Source organism: Oncorhynchus masou, chromosome 13 (genome assembly GCF_036934945.1).
Source record: "Oncorhynchus masou masou isolate Uvic2021 chromosome 13, UVic_Omas_1.1, whole genome shotgun sequence".
In the NCBI taxonomy this organism is placed as follows: domain Eukaryota; kingdom Metazoa; phylum Chordata; class Actinopteri; order Salmoniformes; family Salmonidae; genus Oncorhynchus; species Oncorhynchus masou.
This window is the reverse complement of record NC_088224.1, coordinates 37,190,054-37,202,673: the sequence shown is the minus strand read 5'-3', so window position 1 is coordinate 37,202,673 and position 12,620 is coordinate 37,190,054. Positions and strand designations below refer to the sequence as shown.

Sequence of the window (12,620 nt, the reverse complement as noted above, 5' to 3'; positions counted from 1 at the left end):
GATTTTTTTTCTCCTTCATTTTATTTATTTATGCGAAACACGAGACATTTGTTATATTTAAGTGTTTTTTTTTCAATATGATTTGTCAGGAGCCTGAATGCATGTGTCCGAACAGGTACTATTACAGGTCAGCAACCAAACCAGGAACTGTACCATAGGTTCCAGTATGGGAATATTTTAGATGTTGTAATTATTGTTGAAATGCTACTACTGTACCCATTTTAGTTAAGTATTATCCAATTTTTTTTTTGTTCAATTTAGTTTGAAACATTTTATACTGTACACAAAGATAAAAAATAAAAAACTGATTTCAAACATATGATTTTGTTATGTCAAGTTGTCACATGTATCTTTTATGAAGGGCCTTCTGAGCTCAGCGTGTTGGCCTGGTGTCCCATTCAGTTGTATCAGAAGACCAGAGTAATCAAACATCCTTATCCTTACTAAGTGTTACCTTGTTTCTGTGTTGTATCTTACTTTAATCAGGATATCATCTATTTTCATGGTTGTCCCTTGTTTTACCAAGAAATAATACCAATAGTTGCTTATTATATATTCTTCTTATTCTATGTTGAGCTTATTTGTGAAAACCAAAGAAAGCTTGGGAAAAAGTTACTTAATGTACATTTAATGAACAGAATGGGATGAATTCCATGGTGAGTAGATTGTATCCAGAGTTATATCAGAATAGTGTGTTTTTTACGACTTGCCAAAATGTAAATGTGCCTCTATTGTTTTCAAATTGCTGTGCACTGGTGTCATGAAGAACCCTATAGTTTGTAGGAAACGTATACCCTTAAATTATATCAAATACAGCAATCCTTTGATCCCAAAACCACTACCCTCGTCTTCTTTGGTGTGTGTGTGTGAAGGTCATGAAATGGGCATGGCACAGGTTATGGCAAATTAATGTCCCAAACACAATCACCTAGCGAACCATTCCAACATACAACATAATATTTATATTATTTTAATGTATAATTGACCTATGTACTGTACATTGATACAATACCTCCAAACTGACTTTCCACAGCATGTCTGCATGCAGTAAAAGGAGAATCTGACAGCAAGCTTGTCATCTCCGACTGTCTCACTTTATTGTCCTTACAAAGAGAAACAGTCTCTTCAGATGAATGTGTACTATGCATATACAGCAAGTGTAGCATAAGGGTAGTTAATAACAGTATTAGGAGCAATAATAACGACACTAATAAGAATATTGAGAACTGTGTTATTTCAAAGGACACATAAAGTACAAGGAGTATACATAAGATAACCGGCCAATCACGAGCCTGCTCTATAAATAGAGAGAACAGAATAGAGCTCTGTGATTGGATGGGTTAGAAATACATGTCAACGATTCGTTACTTTTGGAGTTCTTGTTTTCTGGTTTACTTTACAGAGGCAGAGATTAGGAAGTACATCATTCCCTTTTTTTGAATGAAAAAAATCATTTCTATATATATCTACATAGATTACAGTATCTTCCAATTGATAATAATGAGGATAACATTGACACAATAACAATAATGTAATATTCAGTATGAAAGGTTTAAAAAACGAAACTTAAAAAAACTTGTTAACAGTACCTGACAGCCATTTCAATGTTTCAACACAATGCTCCTTTCTCCCCCTCACCCCTTGCTTTGCAAAAATGTGTTGGGGAATATAGAAAATTATCCTTCTTAAATACAAAATCTGCTGTTTCTAGATGTTTCTTCTCACTCACATTCCTTGCACAATCTTTTTGCTTTCCCACGCCGTTCGCTAACACATTCCACTGTTGGTAGAAAAATACATACATATATGATAATATACATACAACAACTAAATGAAACAATGAGAAACCGAAAAAATACGAGATTGATCAAGTGCCTTCTTTATATCAGACCCCCCCCCCTTTTTGTTCTCTCTCTCTCCCTTTTCGATGTCTTCTCCTTTAAGTGCATTCTTTGAACCATTCATATAGCATCTCTTCATTCAATACTGGACTACATATCCCATGCTTCCTCTTCGTCTCAGGTAGTCCCTTCACGCCCTCCGTTCCTTATTCTCTGATTGGCTCTTGCATCGCCAAACCTCATTCTTCCATTCATTCCTTCGCCAACCCCAAGGCAGTGTAGTTTTTACTTAGTACTTTCTCCCTCCCAGTGGAGGCTGGTGGGAGGAGAAATCAGTGGACTGCCTCATTGAAATAGCTGGTTTCAAACACATTTAATGTGTTTGACACACGTTCCATTCCAGCCATTACAATGAGCCCATCCTCCCATTTAAAAAGTGACACCAGGCTCCACTCCCTCCCTCTTCATTCTGTCCATCCTCTCGCTCTATGAGTTCATGTGCTCCACCTGAATGGCTGAGGTGGACACGGTCAGGCAGAGGTCCTTATGGGCCGACAGGTCGGTGACGCTGACCGTCTTGTACTGGTGCAGGTCAAAGGGGCACGGCACGCCCTCCGTCTGCGGGTAGCTGCCTTGCTGAGGGTTGTTGGGGTTCTGGGGCTGGTTCTGCCCTGGGTTCTGACCTGCCCCTCCGGGACCACCGCCTCCTATGTTTGCCCCGCTTCCTCTGCCACGACCCCTCCCCCTGCCCGCTCCTCCAGGAGTGTGACCCTGGGCCTGCTGAGCGGCGACGGCAGCCGCCACTGTGAGGGGGTCCGGGTTGTGCTTCCGCATGTGTTTCATCAGGTAGGTCTCCTGGAGAAGAGGAGAGGAAGAGGGTGAGCGAGATAGACAGTGTAGTGAACAATTACCATGCAGTGGGTCTTGGGAACAAAATGCAAGGGCTCGGCAGCACATACACTACTGTTCAAACGTTTGGGGTCACTTAGAAATGTCCTTGTTTTTGAAAGAAAAGGGCCAGCATCCCAGAGTGATGGTTGCTGATAATGGGCCTCTGTACGCCTATGTAGATATTCCATTAAATATCAGCCGTTTCCAGCTACAATAGTCATTTACAACATTAACGATGTCTACACTGTATTTCTGATCAATTTGATGTTATTTTAATGGACAAAAAATGGGCTTTTCTTTCAAAAACAAGGATGTTTCTAAGTGACCCCAAACTTTTGAACGGTAGTGTACAAACAAACTCAGTAATATGTAGTCTATGCAAATGACTCGGAGGAAATATGGGCCGAGTGTATATAAACTACAGTGGAGGGGGGAAACTGTTTTTAACTACATAGCCAAAGCCTACCTGTCCTATACAACACCATGGGTTACAATCAAGCCAGGCTACTGCTTGTACTTGTTGTTCAACTGTTTTCACTACCAACCAACTTACAGTTACCTGAAGTAGTCAATTGAGTAATCTAATACTGCAGTTACTGAAAGAAGTACATACAATGAATTAGTCTCCACCCTCACAATTCCCTAGCCCCTCCACTAAATGATGACATTGCTGAGCATCCCTTCCATGCAACAGGCCCCTCTCGCAAGTGGAGGCCTTGCACATAGAAAGCAAAAAGTGGGTGTCACACTTTAAGGGGCGGGACTATATGTCGTTTGAGGAGGAGGGTAGAGGGAGGAGTTTTAGGGTGATTGGCAGGCGTACCGAGGTGTAGGCGCGGTTGCACAGGCCACAGGAGTAGAGCTTGGCGTGTTTGACCGTGTGAGTAGACAGGTGCACCTCCAGACTGGCCGCGTCTGTGTAACCGCGGTTGCAGTTGTGGCACTTGTACGGCTTGTCTTTGTTGTGCTGCCGGCGGTGAGACTGGGGGAAGCCATGAAAGAGTTAATACATTAGGATTATTTTGACTATGATGTCATCACATCATTACGCTTCCGTTATTAACTGTACGTTTTGATTTTAGCTAAGCGACTTTTTGCTATGAGAAACGTACAACCAAATAAATGGAAATTGAGGTGATTATTGTCCAAATGTAAGATCTATTGGACTTGTGAATTGGATGTTGAGATGTAGTAGGCCTACCTGCAAGTTGGACAGCTGAGTGAACGCTTTCTCGCAGCCAGGATGGATGCACTTGTAAGGTCGGTCCCCAGTGTGAATCCTACAGAAGTGAAACACAGTCTGTAATGAACTACAGCTCCCACAAACCCCAGTAGCCTGACTATTTCCGTTACAGCGTCACTCACTCCAAGGAACTGACAGGAACAAATAAATCGAAAATTCAAACAAAAATATCTCTTGAATATCTCATGAAGGGGGCGGCAGCGTAGCCTAGAGGTCAGAGTGTTGGACTAGCAACCGAAAGGTTACAAGATCAAATCCCCGAGCTGACATGGTACAAATTTGTCGTTCTGCCTTTGAACAAGGCAGTTTAACCCACTGTTCCTAGGCCGTCAATGAAAATAAGAATTTGTTCTTAACTGACTTGCCTAGTTAAATAAAGGTGTAAAAAAATAAAAGATCCAGTAAAAAGGCTGTCACCAGGAAATGTCTACAAAAAGACCCTCCCACAGTGACACAATGGATAGACATCGAAGAAGAAATACACCACATGGAGCGTATGACCTTTGCTTTAAGAACTCAAGAGGAGAGAGGTCAGGAACACTGGGAAAAATGGGTTTCGTACTTCAAAGATGTCAATGTAACTAATATGATGACAGCACTGTAACTGACAGATTTTTTGTTGTTGTTCTTTTACTTTACTTGTACTCTCTTTGTGTTCCTCAATAAAAACAAAGTATTAAAAAATATATATTCTTTTTTTAAATCTCAAAATCAAACAATTACTCTGATCAGAATTGGATGGATGAGGTCAACATTGGAATAATATTCATATCTATTTTTCATAAATAAAAAGCCTACAGGTCAAAGTGTAGGTGATATGCACATTGTCTACAGCCTCATGTACAAACCCATGCTGACATGAGGGAGGCCACAGAACATGTATTGAGACGTTCAATTACACATATATAGGCTGAGCGCTTTTATTAAAGAGGTCTGTGGGGATTAGGAGGGAGTGTTGAACTTGAACGAGAAGATAAGAGGATGTGAGAGACAATGAGTGAGAGGGAACCAATTAGAAGAAAAGAGGAGTAGATGGAACTACAGAGGTTGTGCCCTGACGTGACTGCCCCTGTTTAGTAGTGTTTACCTGTGGTGCTGCTGTAAGTGACTGAGCTGCCTGAATGTTTTCTGGCAGAAGGAGCAGGTGTAGGGCTTGGCCCCGCTGTGGATGCGGATGTGCTGGGCCAGGTAGCTGGAGTTGGCGAACGATTTGGAGCAGTGGGGACACTTGTGCGGTTTGCCCTCAGTGTGGTTTCTAACAAGGGGATGGGGAGATGGAGAGAGAGAAAAAGAGAGAGATTGATAATGTATCAAATCAGCGACGAATGATCCAGAGATCAAATCATAATCAAATCCCCCCCAAATCAAGTTTTAGCGCAGTTTGATTGACAGTGTGCACTTTTTGGTTGTAGGAAAACAGACAGCAGGCACAGTCCCCCTTTCCTTTCTCTCTCTTTCTCGGGTCTCTCCACCTATGGTGTGCTACTGATGTTCTGTGGTCATTCTACAGAGGCCTACTGCTAAGGAATTTGAGTGAAGGCAAGCTCTTGTGTCTATCTTGACACCTAGGGCGAAACATTGAGAGGGGCTTGTGAAGGAGGATATGTAGCCTCATAGAGAAAGCAAAGGGTGCACTTCACTCTAACAGAATGGAGAGGCGGGGAGGAAGGGAAAAGCCATTCATTTAATTCCTCATAAATGTTCAAGAAACCAAAGACTGGTTGAAGAGATGACAGAACAGATAGAACTGAAAGTGTCAGCGAAAGAAAATGAAGAAATCAGTATGGAAAGACGTGGTCGTAGGATAGCTAAATGTACAGGTCACGTGTCTGACAGAATTGTTTTACATTATGAAGCTGTTTCTGGTATAGTTTACCCAAAATTGCATCCTTTCCCCAAGGATGGACGTAACTTATTAGTCTTTGCTGTGGTTGTCCGGGTATCTAAAAGGTTAGAATGCAATCTGTCACTTTAAAGGGAGTTAACTCACCCCCTTCAGATCAAATGTGGTGTTCCACAAGGATCGATTCTTGGACCTGTACTATTTCTAGTTTACCAAATGTATCAAAACAACTTTCTCAGATTCTGTTTGCCAATAACATTAGTGACTTGAATTCCCAAAGAGATCTGCAAACCACACATAAAAAAAACATAGCCTCCAAGACAGCAAACAACGCCGATACAACACTTGGCAACAGAAAAACAGCACACACTCTACTTATAAAAGGGTCACTAACTGTGACATTTCGACAGAGAAAAAAAGGTGGTGCTGCTTTGTCAAACATCACCAGAAATATAAATATTAGGTTTGTTTATTCTAAACCTGTGGTCATAGATATAGTTAATGGGCGTGTTTATTCTAAACCTGCGGTCATAGATGTAGTTTTGTTGGGCGTGTTTATTCTAAACATGCGGTCATAGATGAAGTTATTGGGCTTGTTTATTCTAAACCTGCGGTCATAGATGTAGTACAATAAGAGGTTTTGTAATCAGTATTATTGGGAGCAATACTGTCTCATTTGATTTGTCGCAATAAAACCCTATGTATCTAATGCAGAGTGGTTATTCATATTGTAATGGTCAAATTCAAAGCCAAATATAGATAAGTACATTGGTATCACTAGCACTGAATTTGTAGTGATAGTGATTGTCTTTACTAACAATCCTTCAATCTTGTATGACAGTCAATATTCTGCAGTCACCTATTCCCTGAAATCAACCACCACACACACACACACACTCACACACATACACGCCAGGGAGGCAGCAGTACCGTGTGTGCTGCTGTAAGTGACTGAGCTGCCTGAATGTTTTCTGGCAGAAGGAGCAGGTGTAGGGCTTGGCCCCGCTGTGGATGCGGATGTGCTGGGACAGGTAGCTGGAGTTGGCGAACGACTTGGAGCAGTGGGGGCACTTGTGCGGCTTGGCCTCCGTGTGAGACTTGGCGTGGATCTGCATGTCCGACTTGCTGAAGAACGTCACCGCACACATCCGGCACCTGGAGGATGGGTAAGAGAGAACGGTAAGGGATGGAAAATGAGCGAAACAGAGATATACTGTTTAGAGATGAGGATATGTTGAATCGGGAAGAAAAATCTAGGGTCAACTTGGGTAACAAATGATGAGTGTTAAGGAGTAAAAAAGTATGTAAACACAAGGCCTGCAATCTACCTGTATGATTTGGTCCCGTCTTTGTTCCCATGCTCATCCTCATCATTTGATAAGTCATAATGGTCTGCAGTGTGGTGCTATAAACAAACACAAAACAATGTTGTTTGTTTAATAAACAACGCTTTGCTTCACTAATCCTGAAGTAATGACACTACGATAAGTAGCCTTAACACATTTTATCACTATGGATTGACTGGGGAGATGCAGTGATCTAACCCCCACGTAATACTGAAGATAACCTCCATAGAGACAGCAAGTCCCGCCTCTCCCCTCTCCTCATTGGTTCTTAGGAGCATATACCCACATGGGTGATTGAAAGATGAACGAGGTCCACACTCCAGTGTTGGTTGCAGTAAGGCACCTTAAAGTTGGTTGCCAACCGCCATATAAAACCCACAGAAATTACTAAAAACGAACTAGGTTTCTCCATTTATCTGTGGATTAATTGTTGGAGTAGAGAACACACGATTTTGTGTGAATCAAAATGGGTAAAAATTATACAAAATCCAGCAGAAAAAAAAGGACCACGTACATCTAATGTAGAATAACAACCCAGTGTTTATATCCCAGGACAAAATAGCAGCAACAGCAAGCTAGCTAGCTAAATGTCCATGAATGTTTATGTGTTTTGACCTGTCCTCAAAATTAGTTTTGTTCGTTTTGATATTTCAACCTGCGTGTCCTGACCGCGTCTGGTGTGGATGGACATTATCAACATGCACGCGATGGCACGTGCCCGGGTAGTCAGCATGTAAGTTCTTTTGTGACGTCACTTAAAAACTCAAATCACCTGCCCCCCAGCAGCCAGGTGAGCCAGAATCAACGCATCACTTCCTGGGGGGAGGTTGGCGCCAGCCCTCTGCATCATCGACTTCTTCTTCCTGCCCCGCTTCCCGGGAGTTGGCATGACAACAGGAGGGATGACCAAATCCTCTTTCTTGTCTGAAACAGGGACATAAAAACGGGATGGGGAAAGGAGGGATGGAGGGAAGGGGGGAGAAAGGGGAAGAGGAGTACAGCTCTGATTAAAAGAGACCAAAAACCACACAACATATCCCATGGGCCTCTCTGCTTGGTGAGTAACATCCAAAGTGGTCTCTCCTGGTATGCAATGGAGAAAGCAACAACACGTGAGTGGTAAATCACCCCACAACACAGAGGCATTGTAATCTCTTCATATACTGGAAGACTTCATCGCTGCAAAAAAAAGAATCGGTTACACCCAACTGCCTATTTGGACAGTGTTGCACAGCTACATAACTAAACAAAATTTATTTAGCTTTTTTGAATGGGCCAGATACTGCAGTTTGTATGTTTTGGATGTTATTCCAAGACAAAGATTTTCATCAACTTTTGGATGATCACATTCATGGATGGAATAGCGGCATACTCCAGAACACTTCTTTGGTCCTCCAGATAACTTCCTTGGACCATTAGTGGAAGGGCATTAGATCATATTCTTCGACATTCAGATTGGGATTTTGGAGTCAATATAACTCATATAACTATTGGACCATCTTCATATGTTGTGCAATTTATAGTGTGAGCTTAAATACAGTCTTCAGTAAAACACTACATCCAAGCATCCTGCATATATGAAGACATTTTATACATTTTCTTCGTAGCTTATGATAGGGCTTACTGCAGCGTTTCCCAAACTAGGGGTCGCCTGATTTGAAAATGGGGTTGTCATTAGAATAGAGAGGACGGGACCAGACACTAAATCCTTTCTACACAGAAGATCATAGTGGGCGGCAGGTAGCCTAGTGGTTAGAGCGTTGGACTAGTAACCGAAAAGTTGCAAGATCGGATCCCCGAGCTGACAAGGTAAAAATCTGTCGTTCTGCCCCTGAACAAGGCAGTTAACCCACTGTTCCTAGGCCATCATTGAAAATAAGAATTTGTTCTTAACTGACTTGCCTCGTTAAATAAAGGTTAAGACACACACATATATATATATATATACAATATATATACAATTATTGCCTGATGGTCTTCTGAACTTCCCAATACCTTTCTGATACATGTCAGTCACTTCAAACCATACTTCCTTACTAGACTGATTTGTTATAGACTGTCATAGCCCCAATTAAAATATTATACATCAAAAAAAAAGATATCAAAATGGGGTCGCGGGCCAAAACAGTTTGGGAACCTCTGCCTTACATTATCTCAGCACAGACAAGTCATTTAAAAAGCAACTCAACTGCACATCCAAACCAGGCATCAAACAGTCCAGAGTGCAGGTAAACACAACCACAGGACTGGCCATAGGCTAAGGCTGCAGATGCTTTACTGCAAAGCAATAGGGATGGATGATGGCATACGGGGAGGAAGTAGTAGGCTAGGTGAGGCAGGGTGGAGGGGAGATGGAGCTGGGTACTCACTGTGGCTGTAGAAGTAGAGAGAGGAGTGCTGGCTGCTCTCTGACAGAAACCGAGAGAAGAGGAGAACACACTCAACATACGGAGCTCACTACCCGGCTCGCTCCCTCTCTCTCTCTCACCGCAGAGGGTAGGGGGGCTGGATCAGGTCAAGGGTTAGTGGCTGGCTGCTGGCAGCGTGTTGCCGGGGTTAGCTCAAGCAGCAATGTGTGTGTTACTGTGTGTTTGTTTGTGTGCGTGTAATGCATGTCTGTGAGTGTTGAGGATTGAAGTTTGTGATTTAAAAAAAAAAGACTAGAAGGTGGTTCCACCTTTGCTGGGTCAGCCTATATCAACAACGGGATGAAATAAAATACAAATAAATGCTCAAATTAATGTATGTCTGTATGTGAGTGTGTGCCAGTGAGTCTGCTTTGCTTGTTGATAAGCCAGGAAAGGTTTGCAAGCCACTCGGACACACAACCTATCACAGTGCGGGTTTTGGGGAACGCGGTGGAGGTTTTACCTGTGTTTGTGGGGTGTAGTGCGGACACTATCATGGTGTTGGCAGGGGGTCCGGGCACAAAAGATTGTGTGGAGGTGGGTTGAGAGACCAGGGTGCCTTGGGGAGTGGTTATCACAAGCCCCGCTGAGAGGGAGAGAGAGACGGTGACCTGACTGCACCACACCCCTCCCAGGGAGAGCCGAGGCACACATTACACACACAATGAAATACTGAGAATGTTTAAGTTGGTTCTTTCTGTATCTTTCAATATATAACATGATTAGACCAGACAGAAACAGGGAGGAGACACGCATAGAACAACCACAGAGGATAGCCAGACAAACTGACACTGGCAGCGTGTCTCGTTTACTCACCTGCCGTCATGATGCCAGTGGACTGGACGGGCACCACCGTGATATTCTGTGAGGTGTGCGGCTGGTGCAGGTGACTGCCTACGGCGTTCAATTGGACACCACCGCCTCCACCTTCCTGTTTTGGCACCACCCGGCCTCCCGTGTCCATGGTGAGCACGGCAGCGGGATAGTGTGAGGAGTGAGGGAACGACGGAGAACCCTTATTGTCCGGACCCAACTGCTCCTTCATCTTGTTCAGGAACATGGCGTTTTCAATCTATAGTGGAGGGGGTCGTGGATCGTAAAGAAGGGGTAGAAAAGAGAAAGACAGGCAATAGAGAGAATGGGGTGAGATGCCAAAAGGAAATGAGTAGCGGTGGTAGAGGTTGATAAGGGAAGTGGGAGAGAGGGGCAGAAGTGATCATTTGGGGAGGCCCGTTGTTTTGTTACTTACATATGTATTACAGTGGATTTGATGTTTTGCCATCCTCACCTAAGGTGTAAACTCATTATTTGTAAGCGTTAACTAACATGTATTATTTCTTTATTTGCGACACCACCATGTACATTTCAAGATAAGATCCAGTAATAAGGTTTCTACCTGTCCTTGTACTGTAGGAACGGGAGACCAAAAGTATGAGGAGTTGAAATGGGATTCTTCCATTATGTCTGTAATTGAAAAGCAACATAACTTATAAACACTTGCTCGCTCTGCATCGTCAGTTGAAACGAGACCACGCCCATCTCAACAGATGTCTGGCCAAAGTCCTTGGTCTCTCGCAACTGCTAAGTATATCCAAGAAGTTGAGTAAAAGAAATTTAAGAGTTTTGCTCAAGGGAATGGGGGACGTTGAACGATACAAATGCTGAGCGAACCCTGTTTTCTTCACTGGCATGCATTTTGTCCACTGCCAATAGATTTAACTAAAGATAGAAAAGTGTGAGCCATATTGATTGCAAGTCTCCATGGCCCCCGGACAGAGAGTGTCAGTTGTTGGATTGTAAATGGCATGTTACTGTTTACATACAAATAAATGCATGCAGAGCGCAGTAGTGGGGGTGTACAGAAAGCATGTTTCCTCAATGGCTACGTATAACCTCCAGCTGTCTACATAGATCATAACAAAAAAATATGCATACATTGTATTGAATGCACAATAGAATATTTAGCTGAAATATTTTTAAATGCCATGCAACTCCCTGAAACCTATTGGCTAGCTTCTCTCACTGAGCTACATGGCACTATAAATAGCAAGGAACAATGGCAAGTCTGTCATGGAAAACCATCCCGCTAGGTGTATAAGGGGGAAGTTATTTATTGGAGCTTTGTAACAATGCACCAGAAACAGAGACGTGTCTGCTAACAATTCTGAATGGGAATATTGAGTTAAGTTAAGTTATAGTATTTCCTATCCCATCCCACACATAAGACAGCTTGCCAGCCAACGGGATAGCCAACACTACCTACAATAAAACACTCTCTAACCTTTATTTTAGCTAACTGGCTGGTGGCAAGCTTGATAGACTACTATTGATGTTCGCTAGCAACAACAGAGGAGTGAAATCTGAGCTAGTTAGCTAACGTAGAAGCTACCTAGCTCCTTGAGGTTAGCTAGCTAACTGTAGCTAACTTGCCTCCATTAATTTCAGTATTGTTAGCTAGCTGGCTACTATGCGGCCTATTGTTAAGTCGACAATAAACAAATAAACTTCCGCTTGAAAACAACAATGTCACAACCCCTACGCCTCCATCCCTCTCCCTGTTCGTCACACTGTGAGAATAAAAAAAAAAAACGAGAAAAAAAAACGTCGACGCCAATGCCCCTGTGCGAGACGCAGTTTCATGTAGACTTCCGGCTATCCAGACAGAGGGGAGTAGCAGCTCATATGAGTTGCTCTGTCAAACAGAAATAATTAACGATTGAGTAATAACTCGATGTTAATTACCGGTGTTGGCGATTCCCTCTCAACCCTGGGGCTCCCTCGGGTTGGGACAGTTCGGAAACTCAGTCCAAATCCGCCCAAACCCTCAGATTCTCCGAATTTTTTTTCCTCGATTTTTTTCTTTTTCCCTCTTGTGGGTCTGCTCCGCTCTACACTTCCGGTGCCTAGAAATTGATTTCCGGTCTTTAGGGACGTATATAACTATTAAAATTAATATGATAATATATTGTATGATTATTAATATGAATTTATGATGATATGGAATGTACTTGTTATTGCTGGTAGCCTTCCACTATTAATGATGGCTGA

General features: G+C 42.7%; 1 protein-coding gene across 3 annotated transcripts; it reads right to left on the bottom strand.

Moving 5' to 3' along the window:
• Positions 1 to 1,072: 1,072 nt before the first annotated feature.
• On the bottom strand, positions 1,073 to 12,459 carry LOC135552234 (zinc finger protein 384-like). 3 transcript variants are annotated; one of them, XM_064983735.1, is made up of 12 exons: positions 12,315 to 12,459; positions 10,969 to 11,036; positions 10,389 to 10,644; positions 10,036 to 10,158; positions 9,534 to 9,572; positions 7,937 to 8,088; positions 7,147 to 7,223; positions 6,749 to 6,973; positions 5,063 to 5,230; positions 3,934 to 4,012; positions 3,556 to 3,714; positions 1,073 to 2,696 (listed from the first exon to the last, which is right to left on the bottom strand). In XM_064983735.1, exons 2-12 carry the CDS (start codon positions 11,029 to 11,031, stop codon positions 2,328 to 2,330), a joined length of 1,710 nt encoding a protein of 569 aa, XP_064839807.1. In that variant the 5' UTR covers positions 11,032 to 11,036; positions 12,315 to 12,459; the 3' UTR covers positions 1,073 to 2,327. The 3 variants fall into 3 exon arrangements, with proteins under 3 accessions (XP_064839807.1, XP_064839809.1, XP_064839808.1); XM_064983737.1 differs by lacking the exon at positions 5,063 to 5,230; XM_064983736.1 differs by lacking the exon at positions 9,534 to 9,572.
• Positions 12,460 to 12,620: the final 161 nt, after the last annotated feature.

Coding starts and splice junctions, on each gene's coding strand:
- LOC135552234 (XM_064983735.1), bottom strand. CDS start 11,031: ATGGAAGAATCCCATTTCAACTCCTCATACTTTTGGTCTCCCGTTCCT. Junction 7,224..7,936: donor ACCTGGCTGCTGGGGGGCAG/GTGATTTGAGTT, acceptor GTTTGTTTATAG/CACCACACTGCAGACCATTA. Junction 3,715..3,933: donor CTCAGCTGTCCAACTTGCAG/GTAGGCCTACTA, acceptor GGCTTCCCCCAG/TCTCACCGCCGGCAGCACAA.